The 20253-nt window shown below is 41.2% G+C and overlaps 1 protein-coding gene across 1 annotated transcript; it reads right to left on the bottom strand.

The window, feature by feature from the left end:
• Window positions 1-1166: 1166 nt before the first annotated feature.
• LOC102780674 (vomeronasal type-2 receptor 1-like) lies at window positions 1167-16018 on the bottom strand. The gene is made up of 15 exons (XM_087851665.1): window positions 15725-16018; window positions 14914-15001; window positions 7395-7560; window positions 6876-7170; window positions 6639-6725; window positions 6166-6435; window positions 5738-5944; window positions 5379-5654; window positions 4518-4745; window positions 4299-4422; window positions 3285-4212; window positions 2296-2419; window positions 2133-2202; window positions 1764-1903; window positions 1167-1481 (listed from the first exon to the last, which is right to left on the bottom strand). Exons 1-15 carry the CDS (start codon window positions 16016-16018, stop codon window positions 1167-1169), a joined length of 3612 nt encoding a protein of 1203 aa, XP_087707791.1.
• Between the last annotated feature and the right edge of the window lie 4235 nt (window positions 16019-20253).

The raw sequence follows: 20253 nt of genomic DNA, 5'->3' as shown, positions 1-20253 counted from the left end.
TAAAAGTACGTTCGAGCCGTCAACTTTGCCGGTATTCTGGATAAAAATCGTGGCAGAATACCCAGTGAACAAAGTGGCAGATTGCCACAACAGCACTAAAAACCCTGTTGCCATTTCCGACATATATGTGTGAAGTGGGGTTTTCTGCAGTTACAGCTATGAAAACAAGGAGCAGACTCAGCATACCCATTACGCCCAAGGGGGACCATCTCGTTGCAGAGAAACAAGCACAGGGCTCTCACTGATTGAGCATTATGGTGAGTTATATATTTTCTTGTACTTTTGTATTTGTTTTGTAGTTGTGTCTTATTTTGAAATAAATATTTACGTGTTACCATAGCGAACAAAAAGCATTAAGGGGCAGAGAGGAGGATTGTCAAGTGTAGTAAAGGGGACTCAGGCACAGACTGGGATTCTGAGTTCAAACACAGGTTTAATTACACAGTCACCAGGTGCACAGTATATACAGTGGGGGAAATCCAGTGATCCAAGGTTTCAAAAGGGGAAATAAGCCGGCTGGAAGGCAGTGGAGCTCTGAGGAGAAGATAAATAGCACAATCATACGGGCGGTGAGCAGGGAGCGAGCGCGCCCGATCTTTGCAAAAGACCTCCCCTAAGTCGTGATAAATCCGCGGGACTGCTGAAAGGTCCTAAGAGTCGGGCAACGCATCCGTGTTCAGTAGTGGGATGGAAGACAATGCTTATGACTCCACCCCGTAATTTTCCCCTTTTCCCAGTCAATTTGTGTGTTGTGGTGCACTAGCCAGGGATAGCCTAAGAAAAGTGGTGTGAGTAGTGCCCTAAACGCGGAAAAACAAATCTGCTCCCAAAAGGGAGAGGGAAAGTGGTTCCGAAACATGGGCTATATCGGGTAGACGCTGACCTGACAGTGTGTGAACATGAAAAGGGTTTGGCAGTGCTTCTAGCAAGATATTTAATTTAGTAGCGAGAGAGGTGTCAATAAAATTTTGCTCCACTCCAGAGTCCACGAGAACAGAGAGAGAACGGGTGACAATCTGAACAGAAAGTTTAGCCAGCAAGAGAAGTATGGGGAGAGAGTTACTACTCGCCAGGTTGCCCACCATCTCTATTACTGGTTGGCGCGCCCTTTTGCCAGTGTTGGGCAGATGGAAACTGAATGGCCCTTGTGGTTGCAATAAACGCACTCACCGGCGATGAAACAGTGTTGGTGCTGCGCGGGCGAAAGCCGAGAGCATCTGCATGGGTTCCTCCTCCTCTTCACTGGGGTCAGACTTGCGCAGCCCTTGAGCCTCTGTGGAGGCTCCGTGAAGCCCCAGAGGTTCGTAACCCACACGTGCACATGTACTCCGGTGCGCACATACTCGATCATCCACCCGTAAACACAGTGTCATGAGGGCATGTAGGGAAGAAGGCAATTCACGAAGCCTTAGTTTATCTTTGAGTTCATCATTGATGTTGGTGAGTAATGCGCTTTTGAGTGCCTCTTGCACCAACCCTGTCTGCTCAGCCAAGGTAAAAAAAATCAGTGGAATAATCCTCCAACACTGGGCTCTGTGCGTTGGGCGCTGGCCTCTGCCTGTGCCCATGTCAGTGTGTAGTAACTGTACAATATAAGCAATCTTAGCACCATCGTTAGAAAAAACTTGCAGCTACTGACGGAACTGCAGAGAACATTGAGTGAGAAAACCAGCACATTTACCGAGCTCCCCAGAAAATGCTCTGGGTGTAGGGAGAAATCTGTCTAACAGGACAGGTGCAGGAGCAGATGGTATGGCACTTACAGTAGGTACTGGTGTCTCCTGCAGGGGTGTGGCAGCCGGTGGATTCTCCACCAGAGATGTTCGCTGGGCCACAGCCTGCTTGAAGTTCACAAGTTCTTCTCGAATAGGAGCAAACATTTGGTCATGACACTCCATCATAGCTGCCAATGTGGCGAGAGTGTGGGTTGAAGCCACTGAATCTGCTGAGTCCAATTTGTGGCTGGATGATTCTGTCACGTGTGGTAAAGGGGACTCAGGTGCAAACGGGGATTCTCAGTTCAAACACAGGTTTATTTACACAGTCACCAGGTGCACAGTATATACAGTGGGGGAAAACCAGGGATCTAATGGTCCAAAAGTGGAAGTCTGGGAAAGGGAAGGCTCTCTCACACTCGTACTCCACTTTCTCACTCCAACTCACGCACGTCCCAAGCAGCGGGTAGGTCACAGGTCCAGGAAACTGCACACAGAAGAGGGTGGTTACACGAAGTCACAAACTAACACTAATCGAACGTTCACGAGGGCTCGGGTGGATCACTAACGTGCCTCGCACAATCATCCAGCGGTGAGAGGATCTTTGTCCCGGTCTTAAATGCCAAACACACAGCAGCATAATGAGAAACAGGTGCGTGGGCCAAAAGCGGAAGCCCACAGTGAGCTCCGCCCAGGCAAAGCGACTAGGGAGGGAGAGAGCAAAACAATAAACACGTAGCCTTGCGGGGCCAAGCACAGGGACCATGACAAGAATGTTACTCTCAGTGTTGTTGGCACTTATCAGGAGGACACTGCTAATAAAGTTACACAATTACAGACTTTTAATATTATATCTACAAAATACAACAGTTTTTTATCTTGGTCGTAGAATTTTATTTTGTTGTATTTATCCGCAACACCTTAAAGGCCGGTCCATGAAAATATTGTCTGACATTAAACCGGTCCGTGGTGCAAAAAAGATTGGGGACCGCTGCTATAGAGGACAATCCCTCTGGATTTTAACGCCTACCTCTTTCTCTAGGGTAGGCGTTCAAAGCCCCCATGAGCCTGCACAGAGGGTTAAAGGCCCCCCCAACAACAAGTTGGGGGGGGGGGGGCTTTAACCTTTTTACCAACCTTTAACCTTGGTAAAAAGGTTAAAGGTTATTTTACTGTGTTAGGTTGGCTATCTCTGTGCACTGTTGTTGTTTCTTTAAGATACATGTTTGGTTGTGATGCAGGAAGAAGTGAGTTAGTGTGTGCGGGAAGGGGAGTGGGGGTTCTTGTTGTTGTTGTCCAAAGCTGGAGGGAGTTGAGCTATACCTATAATGAACATTACAGGCCTCTCTCATCTTTTTAAGTGGGAGAACTTGCACAATTGGTGGCTGACTAAATACGGTTTTGCCCCACTATATGTTTCTTAGTGAACATCAGTTCCAGAAAGACCAAATACCCTGGAATATAACATAACAGTATGAAACCATATTTATTGCTTTGTTTATTTAGACAATGTATTTTTTTTAGTTGCGTATAAGCTTAAATAAAAAAAAATATCTGGACGTTTTCTACTGTATATGAAAAATCTTTTGTGTTCCATTGCGGCGAGCCATTATAGCTTTCTTTGTGTTCAACTCTGGTCTCAAAATGATTATGTAACATTTGGGTCCAAACAGTGTGATTAAGAGTCCAAAACTTGAGGCCAGGATGGCAAATACCTCCACTGCATCTGCATAATTTCCTGGTGAGCTGATATAAACAGGAACAAAGGCCACCCACACAGCACAGAAGATCAGCATGCTGAATGTGATGAGTTTGGCCTCATTAAAACTATCAGGGAGATTCCTCACCAGGAATGCAATTAGAAAACTGAGGAAAGCCAGCATGCCAATATAACCCAATAACACTGCAAAACCAACAGTGGACCCAACTGCACACTCATAAATGATCTTATCATTGTGGTATAAGGTGTTTTTATGTGGAAATGGAGAGGAAGAGACAAGCCAGGCAGTGCAGATGGCTGCCTGAATAGCTGTAAGAAACACAACTGTTCCTCTCTGCTGCATTGCACCAAACCACTTCAGACTGGCTCCCCCTCCTGGCTTGGAGGCTTTGAACACAGCCAGAACAACCATGGTTTTTACCAGGATGCATGAGACACACAGCACAAAGCTGATCCCAAATGCTGCATGCCTGAGTTGGCATGTCCAAAGCCTGGGTCGTCCGATGAACAGCAGTGAACAAAGGAAACACAACTTGAGTGACAGCAATAGCTGAAAACTAAGTTCTGAATTGTTGGCACGTATTATAGGTGTTCTGCGATGGTAGAAAAAGATTCCTAGAACAATAACACATATAAATGTTCCCAGCAGTGAAGTTGCTGTCAAGCAAATACCCAGAGGCTCATGGTAGGAGAGAAACTCTGTCTTCTTAGGAACACAGTGGTCACGCTGGGGGTTTGACCAAAAATCCTCTGGACAACTGGTGCACTCCAAGGAATCTACAAAAAGGGGGAAGATGGTATCATACATACTATGTTTAATATGAATCAAATTAAATATGCAGTGGTGAAAGATAAAAACTTACTGCTCTTGTTAGTGGTTTTTCCCTCAGAACAAGGGATGCAGTCAAAACAGCATTTGGGTTCCTCCTTCTTTCTCACCATGTGGGTACCAGGAGGACAGCTCTCACTACATACTGATCGAGGTGGCTATTGGATGAAATTAAATATTACCTGCCAGAATTACATATATTATGTAATACATATATGTGCCAAAATATAAAAGTCTAAAAACCATATCTAACCTTTTTGGATTCAAAGTTCCAGAAGATTTTGTCTTCATCAAGTATGAGTTCTTCACCTCTGAAAGCGGACCTCTTAACCTCACCCACAGTTTGAATTTTAATGTTTCCATCAGGGAGCCACACCCAGTTCATCACATCATAAATTGGCACCACATCACCATTCTCATCGAATGACACTTGATCACCAAATGGAGTGGTAAAATTGACCATTTCCAAATAATAAATAAGCTGTTAAAAAGGGATTTATAATAAATAAATTACTTTTCATAGTGCAAACAGTGGCACCTGGTATTAAATAATCAAATATAACATTAAATCTGTTTTATATAAACATATAAAATTATTACAATCTAACTCAAAATCAATACAGAAATCATTACACAGTGGATGTCCTTATATTACCTCACATTTTACAATCTTATTCTTTGAAAAAAAAAACAATAATGTCAAAGACAATCCTTGCTAAGGGTTTGTCTTATTTTCACCTTTCACTGTCTGAATTTCTCAAACAGAATTAAAAGCCAAGCATCTCTGTCGTTCACCTGTGGAAACTTGTTTCACAATGTTCAGGACACAAACTCCTTAAGTGTAGAAGCAAGTATTTGGTGCAGAAAGCAGGTTTCTTCATTTTTCTTTTTGCACATCACTAATACTGCTGTATATGCATACTGGTTTATGATCTCTCAGATCTAAATATATTAACCATTACTCCAGTTCAGAAGGATGAAAACATCTTTTTAGCTCATTCAAACTTTTTCATGGTTTGTCTTTCGTATTTACTCTACTGTGTACATTCTGTTCTGAAAGTAATTATAGGGCAAAAGATTTTCTCATTTAATGGAGTGCAATTTGATATCAAACCTGCCACGGTTCCAATGTTTGCAATGTGGCACAGCTGTGGCCACGGAAAGGTCCTCTTCCTGGCTTGCACCGTAACATGTCATCAAGGGAATATGCTAAAGCATATACAGCTTTGTACACATTGTATTCTGGCCGGAGGTTGGAAATATCCAAAAACTCAGAGTCCACATTGTCCAGATCTTCCTCTCCAGTGCATAATGTACCTCTACCTTCTACCCAGCCTGTTGGAGCTGGTGCAAATCTGCACTTAAATGTGAATTCCCAAAACTGATTCACCTGAAATTTATTGAAAATGATTTTTACAAATAATAAAAATATATACATCTTGGACATATGATAAGAAAGAGTTCAGCTCTCACCATGCTATTTCCATAGCTGTTATTGTGATGTAGGTCAGGGCGTATTTGTAAGAGGAATTCCCTGAGCCCTGGTATTTCTCCTCGACGAATTGCAATGCCTAGAGTTCCACCCAGATATGGCATGAGCTGAGGTGTTTGGAGCACAGTAGCTTCTGTCCAGGCTTCACTGGCCATCCACTGTAGGCCAGTTAGATTTTGCCTCACTACCTGTGCATTGTATTATACAAAATCTGTAATGTGATATTGTAGCTCAAAACTACTTTAGTGACATAATATTACAGTAGATGCAGTAGATGCTCATGATGCAAATTAATTCTACATGACTAGTTTTTACTACACATTCACACAGACATATAAAACATGTTTTGCACAGTCTAATGATTTTTATTCTTGCAACTAGTAATAATTAAATTGTTTTAAACCCAAACCTCTTCCATAAGGTTTACTATGCGACTATGATGTGCAAAGACAATGACAACTCGAGCAGAGGACTTTTTCATCACATTCACAATCCTCCTGAGTTCATCCATGTCTTTGTCCCAGGGCAAAATCTCAAAGTAAGCCAGGCATCCTTCACCCGACAGACTGAGATCAGATTGCAAAGATCTTGCTGCGTGAAGTCCGTAATCATCATCACTGACAAGAAGACCTGCCCAAGTCCAGCCAAAATGCTTTAGAATCTGAATCATAGCACGTACCTATGTAAATACAAATTAAAAGGTGAGCGCAAAGACAAACAAATCTTTCATACCAGTATTTGCAGATCAACTCCCACAGCACACAGGTAGAATTTTTTTTTACATCATTATACATTCTGTTAAAAAACAGGTATTTTATTCCTGAAAATACTTTTGTTGTTGCATTAATAATTCAGTGACAAATGTGAAATTGTGCTCCTGACCTGGAAAGCATCACTTGGTATTGTTCTAAAGAAGGATGGATACTTTTGACGGTCAGTTAGGCAGGAACAAGTGGCAAAATAACTCACCTGTGAAAAATACACATTATGTATAAATATCCAAAGTCTGTACTCCTTTATTATTTTTATCATGTTAGCTCTATTATTAAGTGGCTTTATATTTGCTATGAAATCAAAATAATACAAGGTATCTATTACAAGATTAAGAAGACCACTTACCATGGGTACTCTGTACAAACCTAAGACGTTGGAAATGGCAATAGAATGTGTAGAGGAAGAATCACCCACAATCCCTATGACTGGAAGATTTCCAGTACATCTGTTATCTAATATAATTTTTTCCTCTTGACCGCTGGCTAATGACAATGCTGCACGGAATCCAATTCCAAGTGTGACACAGTTATCATAAAGAGTATATCCAAGAGTGACATTTGGCAGCAGGTTGGAGTTTCTGTTGATCTCATCAATAGCAAAGGCCATGGTTTGTGCCTGCCTAAATCCTAGTTCATAAAAACTAACAAAGAAAAATACAACAGAATACTTGGAAAACATGTTACTCAAATACTGTTATAAACCACAATTGAAGGGATTTTTAATGGCAAAAAAAATACAAAGAAGATGTTTCATTCAAGACAAGGCATTTTTTCAAATGTATTAATGCAGAGAGTACCAGATATAAGATGCATATCAATAATAGGTTTTCGCTTTCGTTTTCACTTTTTTTCCTGACATACTTACCCATGGCAAGTAGGCTGTTGTGGCTGTGAGGTAAAAGACAGGTCAGCAACGCTTGAAAAAAAGTGGACTTGAAACAGTCCACCCAGAATGACATCTCCACTCTTGTGTATGCCATTTAGATGAAATTGTCTCTGTAACTGACAGGAGGAGGGAAACAGAGGCGAGGCTACAGCAGAAGAAAAATAGGAATACAGCAAAATGAATAAGAGCAAGTTGGTTTGTAATAATGACCACATGACAGCTTTTTGACTTTCTGAGTCTAGTCGTTAGGTTTTATTGTTTTGCCATTCCCTTTTATTGACATGCTGTGTTGACTAATCTTGCATACCACCCATAAGGGAAAAACAAGGAGCAGTGGCAGGAGCTAAAGGACATGTCATTTGAGATTACGTTTAAAGGTAGACCTCGATAACACTGCAAGTTAATTAGTTATCAACAAGGACTCAGCTCTTTTGTGTTTTTGTTTTGTTAATTTAATTTTTATATTATTTAGTCAATATAAAGGAAGAATTAATAGTCTTGTGGTTGGAATGTCCTAAAATCCAGGACTTTTGGAAAGATGTTATCAAATATCTGTCCAAAGTGTTTAAGGTAAAAATCCCTTTAAAAGGAAAACTCTGTGTACTTGGAATATATCCAAGGGAATTTAAGCAATCGGGAAAAAAAACTAAATTACTGGACTATGGACTACTTCAAGCCAGAAGAGCCATTGCGCTATGTTGGAAGAGTATGGATGCTCCCTCCATGGGACTCTGGAAGAAGGAAATTGCAGACTCTCTAGGCCTGGAAAGACTAACATATATTGCCAAGGGCAAACAATGGGACTTTGTGAATATGTGGAAGCCATATATGGATATTTTAGGGAGTGGAGGTGAATGACATTTATGAAAAAGAAGAAAAAGAAGAAGGGAAGGAAGGAAAAATCTTGTCTATCCTATCCCATTGTATTTTTGTATTACTGTGAGAACTATGCTCATTTCTACATTTGAATGTGATGTAGGCAGGTTTGATGTATGTATGGATGTGTGAATGAGAGGGTGTTCAACATTTGTTTGTATTGTACTATAAAAAATTTCAATAAAAATATATGGAAAAAAAATAGTCTTGTGGTTGATCCAACGTGGCAAGTAAGTAAATAAAATGTTATTTAATAGCACCTTGAAACATGAAAAAGAAAAGTTAACCAAATGCAAGTCTTAAAAAAGAGACCACCAAATTCAGAGATCTTCATCTTAGACAGGGACAGCCCAGAGTCTAGAAGTTTCAAAAGCTCTTTGTCCTTTAGTTTTCAGCTTCTTATGATGTCTAGCCAGCAGACCCTACTTTAAGATTTAGCAAATGCGGCAAGGAAACCAAGATCTTCCATTACCAGCACAAAACAAACTTCAGCTATTTCTTTATGTAAGTGGTTGGATGACAGCCTTAAAATAAGTAGGACCTTGACCAGAGACCAGTTATGTTTTAATTATAGTCAGCGCATGGACACATATAGATGGAGAGATTTTTGGACAGAGATGTGTAAAACATCAAGCGAGCAGAAGGATGCTTTCACTGAGTCAACTAATTTAACCAGCTCAGTTTAAGAAACAGATAAAAAAAAAATAATAATATAACATGTCAAACTGGAGCAGGAACAGCCAACAAAGATGCTAAAGGAAAAACATTTTTAATCACTGATTTTTTTCTGCTTATAAAGAAACAAGAATATCTTAATGTTCATTTTAACACACTGGGACAGCAGGTAGCACAGGGCTAACAATATCAGTAATGCTGTCAAGTAAGACCTTACGATTACTCTTAATCTTTATAACAAGGATTGAATAATAGACAGCTGTGGCATTTCTAACTGAATTGTTGAAAGAAAAATAAAAAAAAATAAAAAATAAAGATTAGGAGATAAATATGTAAATAACTTTTCCTTCACAAATGCTCAACACTTTGATAAGAACACTTTAAACAGGGAATACTGTCATTTATTCTTTTTTTGGCCTGTCCTGTCCTGCACTGTAGGAATCAGAATTACTGTCTGATGGCAAAGAAAAATGCCCAACAGATTTACTTTCCTAAGTGGATCATTACAGCTTTTGCCATACTGGTCCACTTGATTGTCATAGTTTCTTTATTATTTCTTTATTTATTTCTTTATTATTAGTTTTTTTTACGTTTAAGTAAGGGCCCCCAGCCCCAGATGGCAAACAGAGAACGGGGGTGTGAAGACCCCATAACTCATTCTGCCCGCTCATATGTGATGTTCCAGTGTGCTGTTCTAAAGTGCATTTAAATTATGGGAAGGGCATGGTACCAATGACTCTCTGCCAGATAGCAGCTGGTATCAGCACGGCCCCTTCTAAGAGCCCTCAACGTCTACATGTATTTAAAATTGAGAAGTGGGCACTGGTACCAGAGATGAGGTGGGAGGAGGGAAGCAACTGGGGATGGGGAGAGAAGGACATGTCTATCCAGAGTTAGGACCAAGAAGCAGAGTTGCAGTCTTACATGCCTCTCTGCAGCTTCTCTCCTCCTGTCATCCCCCCAAAACCCCAGAGACTGTGTCAGTTCCCAATCGGACAATAAACAAACTTAAAACCAGCAAAAAACAACTTTAACTAACTACTACGACTTAAAAAATCACAAAGAAAGAACAATTCACTATCCAAATTTGCACCAAAGAGTAAAAAAGTGAAATGTGGATTATTAGACATTAGGTCTCTCACTTCCAAGTCTCTGTTAGTACATGACTTAATAATTGATCAACAAATTGATTTACTCTGCCTTACAGAAACCTTGCTACAGCAGGATGATTATGTTAGTTTAGATGAATCAACACCCCTGAGTCATAACTAACATAACTAACTATCAGAATTCTCAAAGCACAGGCCGAGGGTCGGTGTAGCAGCAACTTTTCACACCAGCCTATTAATCAATCAAACCAGGAGGTTGTTCAGAACGCTGTTGCAAGGCTTCTGACCAAGTCTTCCAATTACTCGCATGTCATACTCCTGCTGATCCAGCTTGACATTTGGAGCTCCGCATGGACAAGCACCAACATACGTCAGAGATCTTTTACATCCATACATCCCCAGCAGGTCCCTGAGGCCATGTGATCACGGCTTGCTGGTTGTCCATCATACTAGGCTGAAAAGTGACAGAGCTTTAGTAACAGTGGCCCCCACACTCTGGAACTCTCTGCCTTTGAGCTTGAGATCTGTGGACTCAGTGGTGTCTTTAAAAAAAAAACACTAAAAACTAGGGATGGGACTTTAACTCATTAATTGCATGTATTAATTAGAAAAAAATAATGTATTAAAAAAACGCATTTAATCGCACTTTGGATTCCAAGCAAAGTAGAACTTTTGTTAATGCACAATTTCCTGGTATACCGATTGCACTGATTTACATCTTAATGCAAAACATGTTGCAGCGAGCACAAAAACTGTGGGAGCTTTTAGCTCTAACACCAACAACCAAGTACCAACAAAAGGTGTCGGCATCCCAAACTTGATGAAATGACTGGCTTACGGACCAAAATTAGTAAGTCAACATCGGACAAACTTACAAATTCTCTTGCAAAATTGATTGCTCTGGACTGTAGACCACTATCAGTGGTAGAAGATAGGGGGTTAAAAAATGTCCTACAATTAGCGTCAGGTGATCCAAGACTATTTCAAGTAAAATTCAACAGCTTTATGACACTGAAAAGCAAGCAAATTTCTTTCATCACAGACAGCCCTGCTACTATAGATTAATTACACAAGGAGCAAACAAGACTGGGGCAACAGAAAGAGCCACTCATACAGGATGTTTAATATGGTGGAATTCAACGCTGGATATGGTTTCGCGTCTACTGAAGAATCAAGAGGCAGTTTTTGCTGCTCACAAACTAGTCATTTTAACTCCATCAGAGCTTGTAAAACTCCACGAGCTGGCAACTGTCCTTGAGCCATGCAGGTAAATAAACTCTCTTTTAACGTATTGTTACCGTTTCTTCAAAAAGTTCTAGATTTGAAAGTTTGTAAAAATTACTTTCTTGAACTGTCTACTACAGGTTTGTGACTGAGCTTCTTAGAGGTGAGACATATGTCTCATGTTCAGAGGACCTATCCAACGTGTAGCTACACTCAAACAACCAGTGGCTCAAGATAGCTACTGTGCTTGACCCACACTTTAAGGATTTAAAGTGCTTTGCAAGGGGAGAGTGAGAAGAGGTTTGGACCAGCCTTGAGGCCCTGCTGCAGGAACAGTGTAAAAATGCCAGCACAAAGGAGCCAGCAAAGACAAAGTTCTTCATCTTCTCTTCGTTGTCTTCAGACTCTGATTCAATTAGGAAGCCATGTGTAACAGGGCCCTGAGTTTGTAAAGAGCAGAATCCACCATCAGCGAGAAAGACTGCCTGGTGCAGTGGTGGTCCAGTCAAGCAGGGACCCACCTTCAGCTGTCTGTCCTGGCCCGCAAATATTTGATTAGTCCTGCCACTTCTGTTCCCATGTGAGAAACTGTTCTCACTTGCAGGTCACATAGTAACAAAAAAGAGAGCTGCCTTGAGCTCTGAAAATAAGAAAAGGCTAGTTTGTCTAAGTAACTGGCTGAAATAGATGGACAGTAAGTAAGCATGGAGGTATTGTGAGTCCAATGGGTTTGTTATTTTTTGCACTAAAAGTTTTGATGATCAAACTATTTTAGCCTAATGTACAAAATAATATTGGCTAAGGTTACTCAGAGTTTAAAGGTGAAGCAGGTCAAATAACCTTTTATTTTTCTGCCCTATTTTTTAAGAAGAAAAACTGCACTTTATGTTGATTTTTTTTAATTATTATTATTATTTAAAAACAATACCATTTTGAAAATGTACATAAGGTACTTAAAACAGCATTTTGTGTTTAAGTCTGCCCAATTTTGGCCAGGGATATTATTTTTGTTTCTCTGTTTTGAATTGAAATGCTGTTTAAATGCTTTTTCCCCCCATAAATTAAAAGAGTTAGAGTTTACAATATTTATTTCCATCTCTATTATTTAATTCTGTCACCCACTAAAACCCTTTTAAATAAAACAAAAAACATTTACACTTTGGGGGAAATTTTCTTGTGCGATTAAATTCGATTAATTACAAATCCTCTAATTAATTAGATTTTTTTTTAAATTGAGTCCCACCCCTACTAAAAACACATCTTTTTTAAAACTTGCTTTTGGTTAATTTTTGTTTTAATGTTTTAGTTTTTCTGTGAAGCACTTTGTGATTTTTATTTTGAAAAGTAATATACAAATAAAATGTTACTTTACTTTACAAAGACCAAGACAGACTTTTAATTCATTTGAAAGCCTGATGCTCAGCCTTGTTCACTCTAGCTGCAAAACTCAAAAACCAGTGTTATTTGTGATCATCTATCATCCACCTGGGCTTTACACAGTTTCTCATTGATTTTTTATCTGATTTAGTGCTCAGCTCAGATAAAATAATTATTGCGGGTGATTTTAACATCCATGTAGATGCTAAAAATGACAGCCTCAACACAACATTTAATCTGTTGTTAGACTCAATTGACTTTCTTAAAATGTAAAAGAACCCACCTGCACTCTGGATCTTGTTTTAACATATGGGGTAGAAATGGAACATTTAACAGTGTTTCCTGAAAACCCTCTCTTGTCTGATCATTTCCTGATAACATTTAAATTTACAATAATTGATTACACAGCAGTGGGGATTAGACCTTATCACAAAAGATGTTTTTTTTCTGAAACTGCTGTAACAAAGTTTAAGAATATAATCCACCCACTGTTATCATCTTTAATGCCCTATACCAACACAGAGCAGAGCAGCTACTTGAACGCTACTCCAACAGAGGTCAATTATCTTGTTAATAATTTTGCCTGCCGTATGGGACTGGATACTGTAGCTCCTGTGAAAAATAGAGCCTCAAATTCAGAACTACTTGGCTCCCTGGTATAATTCTCAAACATAGCTACTTTCAGTACCATTTAGTCTTTTTCTCCAATTGATCTTTCTGAGTTAACTTCAGTAATTACTTCCTCAAAACCATTCCTACAACACTGCTCAAAGACGTCCTGCCATTAATTAATGCTTCAGTTTTAAATATGACCAACCTATCTCTATCCAAAGACTACAAGAACACAAGAAGAATATGGTAAGTTAAACAAAGAACTTGGTATAATGAGTAAAGATGGCCTGTTACTAACATGAGTTAACTGACAAACTGGTGAAGAAGAGATGTAGACGCTGGTCTTAAATAGTGCCTGTAGATCTATAGGTTAAACAGGATCTTCAACAGGTGAGTGTGGCAGGTGAACTGATGAATGCTCCACCCAGGCAAGGAAACAGGGACATCACTGAAAAACACTGGTGACTCACCCAGACCATCACACAGATTGACTTCTCTGCAGGTCAAGTAAGTGACTTGAAGCTGAACTTGAGGTTGGCGAGTTGGGGCCACTTAGACAGCTGAGGTCAGCAGTCCCTGAGGGAGAGCCATTCAGTTGCCTGAAAAAAGACCTACAACAAAAAGGTCAGAGCAGGTGGCTGGAGACAGGACGCTGACTAACTTAGCTGATTTAGAAGCTTCTGTTTTGGCTAAATAGGACGACCAGCAACAGTGTGCCCTGAGAGTTCACCAGCAGAAATGCCTGAGCTTAACATTACAAGCTTCAGACTTGGTGCAGTAAATGAGGCTGAAAAGTGGCCAGATAGCTCAGGTCGAGAACAAGGCAAGCAGCAATTGGTGAGGACCCTTAAACACTACCTTGTTTTCTTTGGTGTGAAGGGTGGCATCTCATTGGTCCATGTTCTGGGCTTCCATGGTTTTCCCCTCAAACCCAAGTTGCTGTTATCAGGCGATGTGGCAGGTTGTGAGGCTAGTCAGTGTGGCTGGTACACATTATCTGATCATGCCTTATTTCCGTAGCACACTAGGACCTGGAGGACGAGCACAGCCGGAAAGACTACGTAAGAGCTCCTGAGCAAGGCACACAGAGAAAGTCAGCCTGTGGATCCAGTTACAGAGTGAATTAAGTGAAATCATAAGCACAAACAGTGTCTGGTATGTGTGTGTGTGTGTTGTGTCAGGTCTTACAACAATACAACAGGCTTACCTGCTTTATCAATAAGTAACCAGATAACCTCTAGAAAGCTGGGGCCACTTTGCCCATGTGATGAAACCCATAGAGAACCTGTGAAAAACTACATCGTCTCCCTTATCAACTCACAGCTTGACCCACTCCAATTTGCACATCAAACAGGCATAAGTGTCAATGACACCAAAGCCTTTATCACTGACACCATTCATAAACAAGAATCTCATCTCTGCTTTTCGCGGGTGATGTGGTTCTGTTGGCTTCATCAGGTGGTGTCCTCCAGCTCGCACTGGAACGGTTCGCAGTCGAGTGTGAAGCGGTGGGAATGAGGATCAGCACCTCCAAATGTGAGGCCATGGTTCTCAGCCGGAAAAGGGTGGAGTGCCCACTCCGGGTTGGGGACGAGTTCCTGCCCCAAGTGGAGTAGTTTAAGTACCTTGGGTCTTGTTCACGAATGAGGGAAGAACAGAACTGGGGATCGACAGACGGATTGGTGCTGCGGCTGCAGTGATGTGGACGATGTACTGGTCCGTCGTGGTGAAGAGAGAGCTGAGCGTAAAAGCTAGCTCTCAATTTACCAGTCGATCTATGTCCCTACCCTCGCCTATGGTCACGAGCTGTGGGTAGTGACCAAAAGAACGAGATCGCGGATACAAGCGGCGGAAATGAGCTTCCTCCGAAGGGTGGCTGGCCTCTCCCTTAGAGATAGGGTGAGAGGTTCGGCCATCCGGGAGGGGCTCAGAGTAGAGCCTGCTGCTCCTCCACATCAAAAGGAGCCAGTTGACATGGTTCGGGCATCTGACAAGGATGTTCTGGGCATGTCCCACCGGGAGGAGGCCCCGGAGCAGACCCAGGACACACTGGAGAGATTACATCTCTCGGCTGGCCTGGGAATGCCTTGGTGTTCCCCCCGGACAAACTAGAGGAGGTGGCTGGGGAGAGGGAGGTCTGAGCTTTTCTGCTTAGGCTACTGCCCCCGCGACCCGGCCCCAGATAAGTGGAAGAAGATGGATGGCCCATTCATGAACACCTAGAGCTTCCCCACAACTCTGCTAGGCTTCCATTTTGTGAACTTCTCTTCTGCCTTTAACATCCTAAGAGACATAACACAGAGAATCCAGGTCAGCAAAAGACTTTTAGATCTTGTCACAACCTCTCTAGGCTCCCCTCAGGGCTGTGTGCTCTCACCTCTGACCACACACCACACAGTGTTTTATAGCTTTCTACATCCACACTCATTTTTAGACCTTCAAGCTCAGGTCCTCTATCAGAGGCCTCAAAGCTTGAGGGTCCCGTATCTTTCCTGTTCTGGGGACTGTGCTGTTCGGAATAGAGATCTCGGATGTTGTTCCTCGGATCTGCTGGAGCCACTTGCCTAGCTTGGGGGTCACTGCACTGAACGCTCTGATTACCACTGGGACCACCGTTACTTTCACCCTCCACATCTCATCTCTGAGCCTTTGGTACTTCTCCAGCTTTGTGTGTTCCTTCTTCCTGATCTTGCTGTCAAGGTGTGGCTTTATCCCACAGTCCGAAGACATGCAGTTAGTGAGGTTAGCTTAACTGGTGATTCTAAATTGCCCATAGGAGTGAATGTGAGAGCAAATGGTTGTCCGTGTCTCTCTGTGTTAGCCCTGCGACAGACTGGTGACCTGTCCAGGGAGTACCCTGACTCTGACCCTGCGATCCACCCCCTGCCCCATGACCTTGAATTGGATAAGCAGAAGAGAATGGATGGATGGAAGAACTTCTAGGTGTAGCCAGGTGGCAGAGGCTTCCATTTTGGTGATTTCAGAATCTTATCTATGCTTTTTGCAGATCATGTGGTTCTGTTGCCTTCATCAGGAGCCGGAGTTTCTGCTCACACTGGACTAACTAATGATTAAATCCCAAGTGGTGTATAAACAGAGAATGAGTGAAAAAAGGTCACTGAAAAAGAAGCAGAAGAGGTCCTTGGCAGACAAAGGCTATTGCATCATAACTAAGCGAGGTTTCAGGGTCACCAGCCATAAATTTGTTTTTCTCAAAAAGGAAAGCCTTAAGTCTAATCTTGAAAGTAAGTAACAGGGCACTGCTTCCACAGAAGAGGCACCTGAAAGCAGAAGGCTTTAAAAAACCTATGAACTACAAGTAAGCTTGCAGAATGAGAGTGACGCGCACTATTGGGGTGATATTGATCTATGATGTCTTTAAGATAAGATGGGGCCTGATTATTCACAACGTTGTATGTGAGGGCAAGTATTTTAAATTCAATTCTGGATTTAACAGGGAGCCAATGACGAGAAGTCAAAGTGGGGCAAATATTTTCACTCTATTAGTCCCTGTTAATACTCTCGTTGTAGAATTTTGGAACAACTAAAAGCTTTTCAGGAAGTTTTTAGGACAACCTGATAATAATACTCAACTACAGTAGTCAAGTTTAGAAACAACAAATACCTGAACTATTTTGTTTTGTTCAATTCAATTTTATTTATATAGCGCCAAATCACAACAAATGTCGCCTCAAGGCGCTTCATAGATACAGAGAAAAGCCCAACAATCATATGACCCCCTATGAGCAAGCACTTTGGCGACAGTGGGAAGGAAAAACTCCCTTTTAACAGGAAGAAACCTCCGGCAGAACCAGGCTCAGGGAGGGGCGGCCATCTGCTGTGACCGGTTGGGGTGAGAGAAGGAAGACAGGATAAAGACATGCTGTGGAAGAGAGACAGAGATTAATAACAGATACGATTCAATACAGAGAGGTCTGTTAATACATAGTGAGTGAGAAAGGTGACTGGAAAGGAAAAACTCAATGCATCATGGGAATCCCCCGGCAGCCTACATCTATTGCAGCATAACTAAGGGAGGATTCAGGGTCACCTGGTCCAGCCCTAACTATATGCTTTAGCAAAAAGGAAAGTTTTAAGCCTAATCTTAAAAGTAGAGATAGTGTCTGTCTCCCGAATCCAAACTGGAAGCTGGTTCCACAGAAGAGGGGCCTGAAAACTGAAGGCTCTCCCTCCCATTCTACTTTTAAATACTCTAGGAAGAACAAGTAGGCCTGCAGAGCGAGAGCGAAGTGCTCTAATAGGGTGATATGGTACTACAAGGTCATTAAGATAAGATGGGGCCTGATTATTTAAGACCTTGTATGTGAGGAGCAGGATTTTGAATTCAATTCTGGATTTAACAGGAAGCCAATGAAGGGAAGCCAAAACAGGAGAAATATGCTCTCTCTTTCTAGTCCCTGTCAGTACTCTTGCTGCAGCATTTTGGATTAACTGAAGGCTTTTCAGTGAGTTTTTTGGACATCCTGATAATAATGAATTGCAGTAGTCCAGCCTGGAAGTAATAAATGCATGAACTAGTTTTTCAGCGTCACTCTGAGACAGGATATTTCTAATTTTAGAGATGTTGCGCAAATGGAAGAACGCAGTCTTACATATTTGTTTAATATGTGCGTTGAAGGACATATCCTGGTCAAAAATGACTCCAAGGTTCCTCACAGTGTTACTGGAGGCCAAGGTAATGCCATCCAGAGTAAGAATCTGGTTAGATACCAAATTTCTAAGCTTTTCAGCGCCGAGTACAATGACCTCAGTTTTATCTGAGTTGAGAAGCAGAAAGTTAGTGGCCATCCAAGTCTTTATGTCTTTAAGACATTCCTGCAGTTTAACTAATTGGTGTGTGTTATCTGGCTTCATGGACAGATAGAGCTGGGTGTCATCTGCATAGCAGTGAAAATGTATGCTATGTCTTCTAATGATGCTGCCTAGGGGAAGCATGTATAATGTAAACAGAATTGGTCCTAGCACTGAACCCTGTGGAACTCCATAATTAACCTCAGTGTGTGAAGAGGACTCTCCATTTACATGCACAAATTGGAGTCTATTAGATAGATATGATACAAACCACTGCAGTGCAATACCTGTAATACCTACAGCATGTTCTAATCGCTCTAATAGAATATTATGGTCAACAGTATCGAATGCTGCACTAAGGTCAAGAAGGACAAGCACAGAGATGAGTCCACTGTCAGAGGCCATAAGAAGATCATTTGTAACCTTCACTAAAGCTGTTTCTGTGCTGTGATGAGCTCTGAAACCTGACTGAAACTCTTCAAATAAACCATTCCTCTGCAGATGATCTGTTAGCTGTTTGACAACTACTCTTTCAAGGATTTTTGATATGAAAGGAAGGTTGGAGATTGGCCTATAATTAGCTAAGACTGCTGGGTCTAGAGATGGCTTTTTGAGTAAAGGTTTAACTGCAGCCACCTTGAAGGCCTGTGGTACATAGCCGATTATTAGAGATAGGTTGATCATATATAAGATCGAAGAATTAATCAATGGCAGAACTTCTTTGAGCAGTTTTGTAGGAATGGGGTCTAAAAGACACGTTGATGGTTTGGAGGAAGTAATTATTGACGTTAACTCAGAAAGATCGATTGGAAAAAAAGAGTCTAACTTAACATCAATGGAACTACAAGTAGCTGTAGATAATATTACATCTGTGGGATGATTATTGGTAATTTTTTCTCTAATGATAAAAATTTTATTTGTGAAGAAGTTCATGAAGTCATCACTAGTTAACGTTAAAGGGATGGTTGGCTCAAAAGAGCTCTGGCTTTTTGTCAGCCTGGCTACAGTGCTGAAGAGAAACCTGGGGTTGTTCTTATTTTCTTCAATCAGTGACGAATAGTAAGCTGTTCTGGCTTTGCGGAGGGCTTTCTTATAAAGCAACAAACTATTTCTCCAGGCTAAATGATGATCCTCTAAATTTGTGACACGCCATTTCCTCTCCAGATTACGAGTCGTCTGCTTGAGGGTACGTGTTTGAGAATTATACCACGGGGTCATGTACTTCTGATTAGAGACCTTAGTTTTCACTGGAGCTACAGTATCCAGAGTCGTACGTAGTGAGGAGGTGAAATTATTAACAAGATAATCGACCTCTGTTGGGGTAGCGTTCAGATAGCTGCTCTGCTCTGTGTTGGTACAGGGCATTGACGATGATAACAGTGGCTGGATTATATTCTTAAACTTAGTTACAGCGCTTTCAGAAAGACATCTACTTTGATAAAGTCCACTCTCCACTGCTGCGTAATCAATTATTGTAAATGTAAATTTTATCAAGAAATGATCAGACAGGAGAGGGTTTTCAGGAAACACTGTTAAATGTTCAGTTTCTATGCCATATGTTAAAACCAGATCTAGAGTGTGATTAAAGTGGTGGGTGGGTTCTTTTACATTTTGAGAGAAACCAATTGAGTCTAACAACAGATTAAATGCCATGTTGAGGCTGTCATTTTTAGCATCTACATGGATGTTAAAATCACCCACAATAATTATTTTATCTGAGCTCAGAACTAAATCAGATATAAAGTCTGAGAAATCAGACAGAAACTCTGTGTAAGGCCCAGGTGGACGATAGATGATAACAAGTAAGACTGGTTTCTGAGTTTCACAGCTGGGGTGGATAATGTTAAGCATCAGGCTTTCAAATGAATTAAAAGTCTGTCTTGGTCTTTCATTAATTAATAGACTGGTGTGAAAAATTGCTGCCACACCGCCCCCTCGACCTGTGCTTCGAGATTTCTGGTAGTTAGAATGACTCGGGGGTGTTGATTCATTTAAGCTAACATAATCATCCTGCTGCAACCAGGTTTCTGTAAGGCAGAGTAAATCAATTTGTTGATCATTTATTAAGTCATGTACTAACAGAGACTTGGAAGAGAGAGACCTAATATTTAATAATCCACATTTCACTGTTTTACTCTTTGGTTCAGATGTGG

The sequence above is a fragment of the Neolamprologus brichardi genome, chromosome 14 (assembly GCF_056152115.1).
Source record: "Neolamprologus brichardi isolate AB-2024 chromosome 14, ASM5615211v1, whole genome shotgun sequence".
NCBI lineage: Eukaryota > Metazoa > Chordata > Actinopteri > Cichliformes > Cichlidae > Neolamprologus > Neolamprologus brichardi.
This window is presented reverse-complemented; position numbering and strand designations above follow the sequence as displayed.